Source organism: Phocoena phocoena, chromosome 16 (genome assembly GCF_963924675.1).
Source record: "Phocoena phocoena chromosome 16, mPhoPho1.1, whole genome shotgun sequence".
NCBI classification, from domain to species: Eukaryota; Metazoa; Chordata; class Mammalia; order Artiodactyla; family Phocoenidae; genus Phocoena; species Phocoena phocoena.
The window spans coordinates 83,674,642-83,688,159 of NC_089234.1; the positions used below are offsets into that span (position 1 = coordinate 83,674,642).

Consider the following 13,518-nt stretch of genomic DNA (forward strand, 5'->3'; position numbering starts at 1 on the left):
AGGACATTTCCTTGCGTACCCACCATTTTGATTATACTGAGGACATCTCATGGATCAGTGCCCAAAGCATTCAATGCTTATTCGCAGGCCCCCGGTTTGCCGGGCGGGGTGGGGCTCAAAGCATTCAGGACTGTTCACAGTTCTGGCTTATTCACATGCCCCCTGTTTGCCGGGGGGGCTCAAAGCAATCAGGACTGTTTGCAGTTCTGGCTTATTCGCCAGCCCCCAGTTTGTTGGGTGGGGGGGGAGCTTATGGGTCACGTCTCCTTTCCATGTCCTCAGTTATTCCACTACATTTCCCCCTTTTAGTTTTGTAGCTTGTGCAGCATCGAGGAGGACATGGCAGCTTGTTGCGATGTTGCATGGCGGGTAGCTTTTATTCGTCGTCGGACTACAATTAAACGTATGATTATTATTATAATGAGCATTAGTAATCCTGCAGTAGAACCAAATAAAGCACGTAATTTAGATATGGGATTTAGATTATTAAGTCCTTGAATAATTTCAGTCTATACTTTTTGTGAATTAAGTTGTAATCTCTTCTGAAAAGTTTGTTGAATTTTCCCTTGTAAATTTACAATTTTTTTTGTCAAAGTTTTGTGATGTAATAAATGTTTTTTTTATTTTTGTCCAGGGGAATGCAGACTGATTATATGGAACCAAAGTGACACAAAAGGCACTTTGATTCCAGTCACAATGTAGCTTCATTTGTCTTTGTAAATTTACAAGTTGATCCCCCAACATAACCACAGCTTGTTGTAAGTCTGCTATTTCCGAATGTTATTTCCGAATCAATTTGTCGTTGAGAGGTCCAAAGCATTTCAGAATTTTTATGTCAATCAGTTATATAATCAATGGTCTGAATAGATTGTTTTAAAGCAACTCCAGCTACTGTAGCAGTAGCTGTTATGGCTATAATACCCATGACAGCTGTAATCAACATTCCTACAAATCTTTTCCTTCTTTTTAATGCATCAGTTAAATATTGCAAAACAGCCATAGGAAGAGATTCTTGCCATTCCCTTCCAAGATTGACAGGAAGCCAAAGACCTGTCCGAGCTCGTAAGAGATACAAACTTTCAATAGATATGTTAAAAGATATACTAGAGTTAATGCAGGTATATAGAGATCAATTTTTACACATTATAGTACCTTGAGTCTCATTCCATACAGCTGGTTCCTTTAACAATATATAAGGTAATTTCACATAACTACGAGTATACCGAGTAACATTTTTATAAAAAGTCAAACTATGATTTCCAGATTTGTTAACCATATGTCCTACCCAGGCATTAATCTTTTTCAAAGCTGCCATAAGCTTCCACAAGTCCTTTTGGATAGGATATCCATTTAAATGAGGACCTGGAGGAGAAAACCCTCCAGCATGTTATACTATGGTATCATTAATAGTATTGCTATAAATAGTGTTATCCTATGTCAGTATAAATTCTCTAGACCCCTTTTTCCTCGGGCGGAGCCAAAAGGGCTCCAATCAATGACGCTTCCCCAAGAAGTATTAACAAGAACCCGAGCCATTTTTCCTCGGCATCGAGTCTAATGGACCCAATCCGATCATCGATCCACAAGAGGCACCTGGCATGGAGGCAAGTAAGGTGTGGAAACATTCTCATTAAGAGTGGAATTAGAACTTTTTTTTTTTTTTTTTCTTTTGCGGTACGCGGGCCTCTCACTGTTGTGGCCTCTCCCGTTGCGGAGCACAGCCTCCGGACGCGCAGGCTCAGCGGCCATGGCTCACGGGCCTATCCACTCCGTGGCATGTGGGATCTTCCCGGACCGGGGCACGAACCCGTGTCCCCTGCATCGGCAGGTGGACTCTCAACCACTGCACCACCAGGGAAGCCCTGGAATTAGAACTTTTAAAACTATAAGCACTCAAAAGATATAACCCATGATATCTGCTTTCATTTTTCACAGAATTTAACCATGCCTGATAATTTATTTTAAGGCAATGATCTCCCTTTCCTATACAAATAGGAGGTCCATTAACACCCACCATGTAATTTTCTATTATCTTTACTTCTTCCGGCTTCAAAGGGCCTCTATCATCAAAAGGACCAGGCAACCATCTAGACTCATTTACATATACAAGAATTGGGGCATCCCACCAGGTAACCCCCATATTAAGAGGAGGGTTAGGAATATAAGTCCAATAAGTATGGTTAGTACAATTTATCTCATTGGCTGATATGTTTATTACCTGTGTAGACAACATTGCCAACATAGTCACAAAAAGATTGGTGCTAGTGAGGGGTTTACCCTGAGAAATGACAAGATTTTTAGCAGTGCCTGCAAATTTTTTCATTTGCCCCCAGGTCAATGAAGACGTCTTCTTTTTTTTTTAACAAGTCTTAAACTGCATATATTGTCCAGGTTCAAGAACAGTCTTGGCAAGCGCCTCCCAATCCTGAGGAATTAATATGTTTTCGGAAGCATACCTAGACAAAAGACCTTGAACATAATTAGAATGCATCCCATATGCATTAATGGTTTCTTTTAGCATTTTTAAAATTTTTATATCATGATGGTTATACTCAACGTTCATATATCCATTTGGAAATTGATTACTAGCAGGCATAGCTTGTCTAACTATAGGAAAAGCAAAAAATGGTTCAGAATATTGCTTTTCTTCCTTATTTATCTCTTCTTCCAACAATAGTCTATTAGATTTAGGTTTCAGAGGAAAGCGAAACTGATGAGAGGCTCCAACAGGATAAGCTGCTAATTCTAAAGGAGGAGCCAAAGGAATAGTAGGACATGGCTCCTGATATGAGGGGGTGGTAGCATTGTTTTTATTTTCTTCCAATTTAACCATCAAATTTTTTAACTTTGAAAGTGTATCAGAAATCTCTCTCATTCTGTTGAGAAAGTGGCATCTCATTTTGTGTGCTAGTCTGCTCCCGATCTTTATCATCATCAGAAAATGCCCCTTCATCACTGGAACCTGAAAAATCCTCTCCTGTCTCAGACACAAGGGGAGAAGGAGGCGGAGGAAGGTCCTCTATAGGAGACTCACGAAACAGAGTACGAAAAGCAGTAGAATGATCGGGAGCAGAACTCGGACGCTGAGGGCGTGCCCCATTTTCACTTTTTGTTTCAGATTGTAATGGTTCCAGGGCAAGGGAAATTAATTTACAAAGAGACCAAACATGGACAGATATAGGGTCTCCATGCTGATGAGCTCTTCTTAAGGCTCGCATAACCTGTTTCCAAACTTTTAAATTCAACTGGTTATGACCAGTAGATTGAAACCAGTAACAATGTTTACGTACCAGTGCAAACAATTCATCAAAAGATTCTGGTTTCACTTTCATTCCTGAACTCCGTAATAACTGTTTCAGGAGTCTAATGTATTGAAATGCTACTGAATGGGAATTCCCCATTACAGTTACTCTATTGCTCCCGAAGGTTTTGCTTACCCTTGAGCGGACCAATTTCCCCTTCGGTCCCGCGATCACGCGATTACTTACCTTCAGGTCCCTGTTCGGGCGCCAAATGTTGTAGTTTATCTTATGACAGGGCCGAAAGTAAGCTCATCACACGAGATGAATTGTGCCGAAGCACAGCAGTAGAGGGCTGCCGCTCGCTCAGGCAAAACAGCGCCGTCTGTCCTGCTGTGGTAGCTTTTATTAAAGCATTATCTATGTTTACATTTTAAGACTTATTTTTTTAACATTCCAGAAATGCCAAAGCAGCAACATATGCTTCTATTTGTTATACAGGCAATAATGGGCTTTCTTAAAAACATGCCGTGCTTCGTCCTTAAGCGCAAAAGCAGCATAAAGTTCCCACCATTATTTTGATTATACTGAAGTAAAACAGGGACATTTCCTTGCGTTCCCACCATTTTGATTATACTGAGGACACCTCATGGATCAGTGTCCAAAGCACTCAATGCTTATTCGCAGGCCCCCGGTTTGCCGGGGGTGGGGGTGGCTCAAAGCATTCGGGACTGTTCACAGTTCTGGCTTATTCACATGCCCCCGGTTTGCCGGGGGGACTCAAAGCAATCAGGACTGTTTGCAGTTCTGGCTTATTCGCCAGCCCCCAGTTTGTTCGGGGGCGGGGCTCATGGGTCACGTCTCCTTTCCATGTCCTCAGTTATTCCACTGCAGAATAGCCAAAGCATCTTGAGAAAGAAAGACGGAGCTGGAGGAATCAGGCTCCCGGACTTCAGACTATACTACAAAGATACAGTAATCAAGACAGTATGGTACTGGCACAAAAACAGAAACATAGATCAATGGAGCAGGATAGAAAACCCAGAGATAACCCCACGCAGATATGGTCACCTTATCTTTGATAAAGGAGGCAAAATATGCAATGGAGAAAAGACAGCCTCTTCAATAAGTGGTGCTGGGAAAACTGCTACATGTAAAAGAATGAAATTAGAACACTCCCTAACACCATACACAAAAATAAACTCAAAATGGATTAAAGACCTAAATGTAAAGCCAGACACTACTAAACTCTTAGAGGAAAACATAGGCACAACACTCTATGACATAAATCACAGCAAGATCCTTTTTGACCCACCTCCTAGAGAAATGGAAATAAAAACAAATATAAAGAAATGGGACCTAATGAAACTTCAAAGGTTTTGCACAGCAAAGGAAACCAAAAACAAGATGAAAGGACAACCCTCAGAATGGGAGAACGTATTTTCAAATGAAGCAACTGACAAATGATTAATTTCCAAAATTTACAAACAGCTCATGCAGCTGCATATCAAAAAAACAAACAACCCAATCCAAAAATGAGCATACTACCTAAATAAACATTTCTCCAAAGAAGATATACAGATTGCCAACAAACACATGAAAGAATGCTCATCATCATTAATCATTAGAGAAATGCAAATCAAAACTACAATGATATATCATCTCACACCACTTGGAATGGCCATCATCAGAAACTCTACAAACAATAAATGCTGGAGAGGATATGGAGAAAAGGGAACCCTCTTGCACTGTTGGTGGGAATGTAAATTGATGCAGCCGCTATGGAGAACATTATGGAGGTTCCTCAAAGAACTAAAAATAGAACTACCATATAACCCAGCAATACCACTACTGGGTATATACCTTGAGAAAACCATAATTCAAAAACAGTCATGTACCACAATGTTCATTGCAGCTCTATTTACAATAGCCAGGACATGGAAGCAACCTAAGTGTCCATCGACAGATGAATGGATAAAGAAGATGTGGCACACATATACAGTGGAATATTATCCATAAAAAGAAACAAAATTGAGTTATTTGTAGTGAGTTGGATGGACCTAGAGACTGTCATGAAGAGTGAAGTAAGTCAGAAAGAGAAAAACAGTACCATATGCTAACACATATATGTGGAATCTACAAAAAATAAAAAATGGTTCTGAAGAACCTAGGGGCAGGACAGGAATTAAGATGTAGACATAGGGAATGCACTTGAGGACACCGGTAAGGGGAAGGAGAAGCTGGGACGAAGTGAGAACGTGGCATGGGGATATATATATCACCAAATGTAAAATAGATAACTAGTGGGAAGCAGGCGCATCGCACAGGGTGATCAGCTCAGTGCTTTGTTTCCACCTAGAGGGGTGGGATAGGGAGGGTGGGAGGGAGACGCCAGTGGGAGGAGATATGGGGATATATGTATACATATAGCTGGTTCAGTTTATTATACAACAGAAACTGACACACCATTGTAAAGCAATTATACTCCAATAAAGATGTGAAAAAATTAAAAAATATTATATAATATAATCACATATTATGTGAACAAGTATATGAGTGACACACTCATTAACGTTCTAGGATGTGAAATCTAGCAAATTGTTTGATTTCTCTTTTAATGAGTTATAGAATTAAGGACTCCTTTCTACCCATAAGCAAAATAGAATATTCCATAAAATTACAGTTTCTTGATCCTAAAAGCCTACTGGATGGAAAAACGAAGATTCATTTCATTCATCATTAAGAGCTGAGTGAGCTGTCAGGCTCATCTAATTTGTAACTACAGGACACTGATTTCAGTCAAGGACTATTTAAGAATCAACGGGTAGATTTTCCACTCTAAGTCATGAGGACCTGAGGAAATGGAAATGACAATCACTCTGATAAGTGACAGACCAAATTTCTGTTTCTATTGTCATGATTATCTTAAATGATTAAATGGCATTTTCCCATCTAAAAAAGAGCTGTGCTTAATGCCGTATCAAATTCCAGCATAACTCATTCACTGTATATCATCATTAAAGACACTTGAACAACGTATAAAAACCACAGAGGATGGAGCCAGTCTTCAGAGCATTACTTGGCCTCAGTCTCAGGTCATGTCAGTCTCTGGAGAATTCCTGAAAGAGCAAGAACCTTCCCAAAGCATGGCTTGATATAAATCTGATCTTCAGAAGATATGTATATAATAACTTTCCAAAGCAGAAATATTTGGAGTAGTGAATGCTTTGATATAAGTTTCAAGGATTTCAATCAGCAATAGATTAATAGAATTTTTATTAGAATTTTTTGTTTCTTTAATATTGTCTAAAATTCTCCATCCCTGCTTATTTCATAGGAATATAGGAAGAATCAAAAGATAACATTTATAAAGCTTTTAAGGTCCCTGGAAAAACTGTGTTAAATATCCTGGGTTATGTATACATCCTATAAAATATAGAATATAATGTTTTGAAGATCAGAAAATCATCAATATACCTTGTTTCTGAGCACAATGTTTTGACAAAGCAAATAAATACCAGGTTGAACTGAAGTGATAAGTGTAGATAAAACTTAAAAGAATATCTAATTTTCTATCACAAAAAGATAAATATTTTAATGCCTTTAAAAATATATGCTATTTTATAAATATATATATATGCTATTTTAACTAATAACTATTGTATTTACTGTCATTAAAAAAATAGGAATAATGAGCATTATTCACAAAACAGCATGTTTAGCCAATTGCTTGTCTGTCACAACTGTGTGATTCGTGATTAAACATCATCTATTTTTCTGTGATGTCAAAATAATCCCTTTTAAACCAATGCATATTTTTCAAAATGCCTTCTACCTTTCTGCTGAACAGGGAGGGAAATGCAACATATCTCTTCCGAATTTACCTTGAATAATAAATTGTTCCATGTTTTCTTTGAATGGCTGGATGTGCTCTTTTGAGGACACCTGGTACACTTTCCCCGCTTCAACCTCACAGGCTGAAATTAGAAAGAGACATTGTTCAGAATGTCACACTGCTAACAGTGCATTAAAACAAATAAAAATATATATTAACTAGTGTTAGAAAATCCTGCAAACCACGATAACTGACATATGTGTCTACACATGTTTAGAAATATCCAATGCTGACAAAAGGTTTCACTTTAGGGGATTGTAAAAATAAATTTAAAAAAGTTAAAGTATAATTGATATACAATATTATGCTTCAGGTGTACAACATAGTGATTTGATATTTAAATACATTATGAAATTAATCACCATGATAAATCTACTAACCATCTGTGACTGTACAGTTATTACAATATTATTGACTATATTCCTTATGCTGTATATTAAACCCCATTACTCATTTAATATTTTATATTAAATGTAAGATTATACCTCTTATCCACTTCACCTTTTTCAACCATGCCTTCATCCCCACCCCAGCAACTGTGGGTTTATTCTCTGTATCTATAAGAATCTTTCTGTTTGGTTTGGTCATCTGTTTTGCTTTTTGGATTCCACACGTAAGTGAAGTCATACAACATTGGTCTTTCTCTGTCTGACATATTCCACTTGGCATACCCTCCACGCCCATTCATGTTGCCTTTGTGCAAATGGAAAGCTTTATTTTTAATGGATGAGTAGCATTCCACTGTGTGGGTAGGTGAAATATGTGGGCATATATATACACACACACATATGTATATATATGTATATATACGAAACATGTATATACACACACACATATATATATATAATGAGTATGTGAAACATGTCTTCTTTATCCATCCATCTATTGGTAGATACTACTTAGGTTGCTTCCAAATTTTGGTTATTACAAACAATGCTTCAATGAACATAAGGGTGTATATATCATTTTCAATCTGTATTTTTGTTTTATTGGTATAAATACCCAGAAGTGGAATTGCTGGAACATATGGTAGTTCTATTTTCAATTTTTTGGAGGAATCTCCATACTGTTTCCCACAGTAGCAGCATGAATTTTCACTCCCAGCAGCAGTGCACAAGGGTTCCCTTTTCTCCACATCCTCCTTGCCAATACTTGTTATTTCTTGTCTTTTTGATAATAGCTATTCTAACAGGTGTGAGGTGGTATCTCACTGTGGTTTTGATTTGCATTTTCCTGATGATTAGTGGTGCTGAGCATCTTTTCATGGGTTTGTTGGCTATCTTTTTGTCCTTTGGAGAAATGTTTATTCAGGTCCTCTGCACAATCTTTAATTGGATTGTTTGTTCCTTTTTATATTGTTTTCTGATTTCTTTATATAATTGCGATATAAGCCTTTTATAAAATATATTATTTGCAAAAATCTTCTCCCATATAGTAGGCTGCCTTTTCGTTTTGTTGATGGTTTCCTTTGCTGTGCAAAAGCTTTTTTGTTTGATGTAGTCCCATTTGTTTATTTTTGTTTTTCTTACCCCTGCCTGAGGAGACATATCTAAAAAATCATCCCTAGGACTGATGTCAAAGAACATACTGCTATGTTTTCTTGTAGGTGTTTTGCGCTTTCAGGTCTTATATTTGAGTTTTCAACCATTTTGAGTTTATTCTTATACATAGTGTAGGAAAATAGTCCAGTTTTCCCAAAAGCATTTATTGAAGGGGCTGTCTTTTCCCCATTGTATATTACTGACTCCTTTGATGAAGATTAATGACCATGTAAGTATGGATGTATTTCTGGGCTTTCTAAGCTGTTCCAGTGATATATGAGTCTGTTTTCCTGCCAGTACCATACTGTTGTTTTTTTTTTAAAGTTTCGTGAAAGTTAATACTTTTTTAAAATAATAAATTTATTTATTTTTGGCTGCGTTGTGTCTTTGTTGCTGCACATGGGCTTTCTCTAGTTGTGGCGAGTGGGGGTTACTCTTTGTTGTGGTGTGCAGGCTTCTCATTACGGTGGCTTCTCTTGCTGTGGAGCACAGGCTTCAGGTGCACAGGTTTCAGGAGTTGTGGTGCATGGGTTTAGTTGCTCCACAGGATGTGGGATCTTCCCGGACCAGGGCTCAAAGCTGTGTCCCCTGCATTGGCAGGCAGATTCTTAACTACCACACCACTAGCGAAGTCCCCCCCTACTGTTTTGATTACTATAGCTTTGTATTATAGTCTGAAGTCAGGGAGTGTGATATCTTCAGCTTTATTCTTTCTCAAGATTGCTTTGGCTCTTGGAGCCTTTTGTGGTTCCATACAAATTTTAGGATTATTCTAGTTCTACGAAAAATGCCACTGGTATTTTGATAGGGACTACACTGAATCTGTAGATTACCTTGGGAAGTATGGACACTTTAACAATATTGATTCTTCCAATCCATAAGCATGGTATATCTTTCCATTTATTTGTCATGGCTTCAATTTCTTTCATCAACATCTGAGAGTTTTCAGAGCTCAGGTCTTTCACCTCCTTGGTTAAATTTAGTCATGGGTATTATTTTCTTGATGCAATTGGGATTGCAACACTTCTCTTCTGAGAGCACGTTCATTAAGTCCAACAAAGTTAGCCCAGGTACCCAACTAACACAATCAGCTATATACCATTGCTTTTACACTTGCTCTGGATACTGGGCTTTAAATAAAGATACTATACTACTGTACTCTATACAGCACCGTAAAGTACACAAAAGTACAACCACTTGTAGAGGATGCACACATGTGACAATGTACACCAGTCACGTGAACTAACTGATGTGACTGGACATGTGAATGCATGTTCAGATCTTTGAAAGTTCGTAACTTGAAGGTTCACATGTAGGGGACTTACTGTATTAATTTTGTACCTTTTAACTTTACTAATTTATTTATTAGTTCTAATAGATTTTTGGTTGTGTCTTTAGGATTTTTTATATATAGTGTCATGTCATCTGCAAACAGTGACAGTTTTACTTCTTCCTTTCCAATTTGGATTCCTTTCATTTCTTCTTATTGTTTGATTGCTATGGCTAGGACTTCCAATACTATGATGAATAAACGTGGTGAGAGCGGGCATCCTTGTCTTGTTCCTGACCTTAGAGGAAATGTTTTCAGCTTTTCACCATTGAGAATGATGTTTGCTGTGGGCTTATCCTACATGGACTTTGTTATGTGGATGTATATTCCCTCATACCCACTTTGTGGAGAGTTCTTATAAATAGATGTTGAATTCTGTCAAAAGCTTTTTCTACATCTATTGAGAGGATCATATGATTTTTATTCTTCAATTTGTTAACTGGAGAGGATTTTCAGAGTCTACCTGCCAAGGCTCACATCCAAGCAATTTTGAAAAGTAATCTCCAAGGACAAGACTCAAAAAAGATTAAAATGGTGATTCTAATGTGCATTACTGTGTGAAGGAGGAAGGGGTAGGAAGGAGGCTGACTGGGTTCATAGCTTGAGCGGCTTGGGGATGAAGAACACAGGAGGAAGAGTATTTTTTAAAGGAGAGAAAATTGAAGGGGGGATTGGAAGATGGCGGAAGAGTAAGACACGGAGATCACCTTGCTCCCCACAGATACACCAGAAATACATCTACACGTGGAACAACTCCTACAAAGGAAAGAAAATTAATTTGCTTTTGAACTTACTGTGTCTTAAGATGGCAATGGAATATCCAAGTGTAGTTTCAGCAAGCAGTTGGATTTATGAGTTTGCAGATCAGAGTGATACAGGAAAACTCTGAGTAAGACCACCTGAGAACAGCATATCCAGTGAGAAAAAGAGGGGGCCAAGGTTGAACGCCTGAGTAATGCCAATTTTAATAAAGAAGCAGAGGAAGAGAAGGCCATGAAGAAAACAGACTAAGAAGGAAATGTCAGATATTATAAGGAGAATCAGAAGTGAGTGGGGTTAGTGAGTCGAAGGGAACAGAGACAGCAAACAAGACAAAGGTGGAAGTAAAATGCCCTCTCAATTTGGCAAATTGTGGCAACAGTTTCAGCAGTGCCAGGGACAAAGCTGTAACAGTGTGAGGACGGAATGGGAAGTCAGAGACCATGGAAGTGGACCAGGAATCTGTTACCATCTTGGTCAGTGAGCACACATGTTTGAGAACAAGTGTCCAGCAAAGGCGAGGTGTGGGCTATGGGAAGAATGAGGGGCAAATGAACACAAACCCTTTACAGCTTCTGGAAAATGCTCCAAATATCCTAGTCTTGCCAACAGTGGGCAAGCAAATCCAGCTGCGTGTTAAGAGAGGTGTATAATTCACATGCATCATTCTATCCTAAAGATGGATTTCAGAAAAATCTGATCGTTAACAATTAAATGTCCATAGATTAACGCCAAAAATAGTTCCTTATCACCTAAAAGTAATGAAAGTGGCAGAGATACCACACACACAAACCCCACGATACCTTAGTTTGGGTGTAGCAGACTTAGCATTATGACCAGTGGAATAAGTTACATTCACTGAGCTCACCACTTTACATGCCAAAACAAACAGGTGTTTCACATGTGTACTCTTCAACAAGAATTTTGAAAGTGAACACTGTTTTAAACTGAAATGAATGGTTTTGCTCCTTAAATAATCATTCCAATGAGAGGAACTCTCAATTTTTTTTTCACTCTCCATACACATGTGATGCACTTCCATGGACAAATCCAGTGTACAGGATACAAAAGGATAAAATGTACAGGCTACAAAAACATAAAACAGAACACCTGTGACTTTCAAAATCTCAGTCAGCCTTTCTGTGCCTCAGGCTCTTTACCTGTAATACACAAATAGCAACAGAACCTGCCTCCTGGGGGTGTTACAAAGAATAAGTCAGTTAATACACGTAGAGCACTTAGAACTGGGCCTGGTGCATGCTAAGGTCTGTGTAAGTTTTCACCATCATTGCTGTTATTGTTATCTTTAGTTTTATCAGCAACAGTAGCAGACAAAAAAGCAGGATGCCCAAGGGCTAAGAGCATGGGTTTTGGAGACTGGGTTTGCATCCTGTCTCTTCCACTTAGGAGCTGTGCGTCTTTGGCGAAGTAGGTACCCCACTGTGTACCTCAGTCTCTTCCTCTGTAATACGGAGTTAATAAGTGTCTACTTTGCTGTGAAGATCAAAGGATTTTACGTAGGTAAAATACACAGAGGACTGCTGGATACACAGTAAGAGAACTATCATGTTTGCAACAATTACTGTGACTGCACAATTACCACCACCAGACACCACCAGAGGTGCAGCTACTAACACACAAAAAGAACACGGAACTCCCACTTCCTCAGTCTCAGGAAGCACTGAGGCAATGCTTCAGATTGTGGGAATGACATTTTTTTTAATTAATTTTTTTTTTTTAATTTTTGGCTGCATTTTGTCTTTGTTGCTGCACGCGGGCTTTCTCTAGTTGCGGGGAGCGGGGGCTGCTCTTTGTTGTGGTGCGTGGGCTTCTCATTGCGGTGGCTTTTCTTGTTGCAGAGCACGGGCTCTAGGCACATGGGCTTCAGTAGTTGTGGCATGTGAGCTCAGTAGTTGTGGCTCCTGGGCTCTAGAGCACAGGCTCAGTAGCTGTGGCACACGGGCTTAGTTGCTCTGCGGCACATGGGATCTTCCCGGACCAGGGCTCGAACCTGTGTCCCCTGCATTGGCAAGTGGATTCTTAACCACTGTACCACCAGGGAAGTCCCTGTTAATATACTTTGGATATTAACCCCTTACTGGTCATATCATTTGCAAATGTTTTCTCCCATACTGTAAGATGTCTTTTCATTTTATCGATAGTTTCCTTTGTTGTGCAAAAGCTTTTAAGTTTAATTAGGTCCCATTTGTTTATTTTTGCTTTTATTTCCTTTGCTTTAGGAGACAGATCCAAAAAAAATATTACTACAATTTATGTCATAGTGTTCTGCCTATGTTTTCCTCTAGGAGTGTTACGGTTTCTGTTCTTACACATAGGCCTTTAACTGCTTTTGAGTTTATTTCTGTAGATGGTGTTAGAGAATGCTCTAAATTTCATTCTTTTATATGTAGCTGTCTAGTTTTCCCAGCACCAGTTATTGAAGAGACTGTCTTTTCTCTATTGTATATTCTTTCCTCCTTTGTTGTAGATTAATTGACCATACGTGCATGGGTTTATTTCTGGGCTTTCTATCCTGTGCCATTGATCTATATTTCTGTTTTTGTGCCAGTACCATTCTGATTTGAATACTGTAGGCTTTGTAGTATACTCTGAAGTCAGGGAGCATGATTCTTCCAGCTCTGTTCTTCTTTCTCAAGATTGTTTTGGCTATTTGGGGTCTTTTGTGTTTCCATACAAATTTTAAAATTATTTGCCCTAGTTCTGTGAAAAATGCCCTTGGTATTTTGATAGGGA

At 38.7% G+C, this 13,518-nt stretch overlaps 1 protein-coding gene across 1 annotated transcript in view; it reads right to left on the reverse strand.

The window, feature by feature from the left end:
- FMN2 (formin 2) overlaps nt 1-13,518 on the reverse strand; it is a 321,516-nt gene that overhangs the window by 66,947 nt on the left and 241,051 nt on the right. The window contains exon 16 of the mRNA XM_065893942.1: nt 7,124-7,216. Coding sequence (XP_065750014.1) covers nt 7,124-7,216 — 93 coding nt within the window. The remainder of the gene's footprint in view (nt 1-7,123; nt 7,217-13,518) is intronic.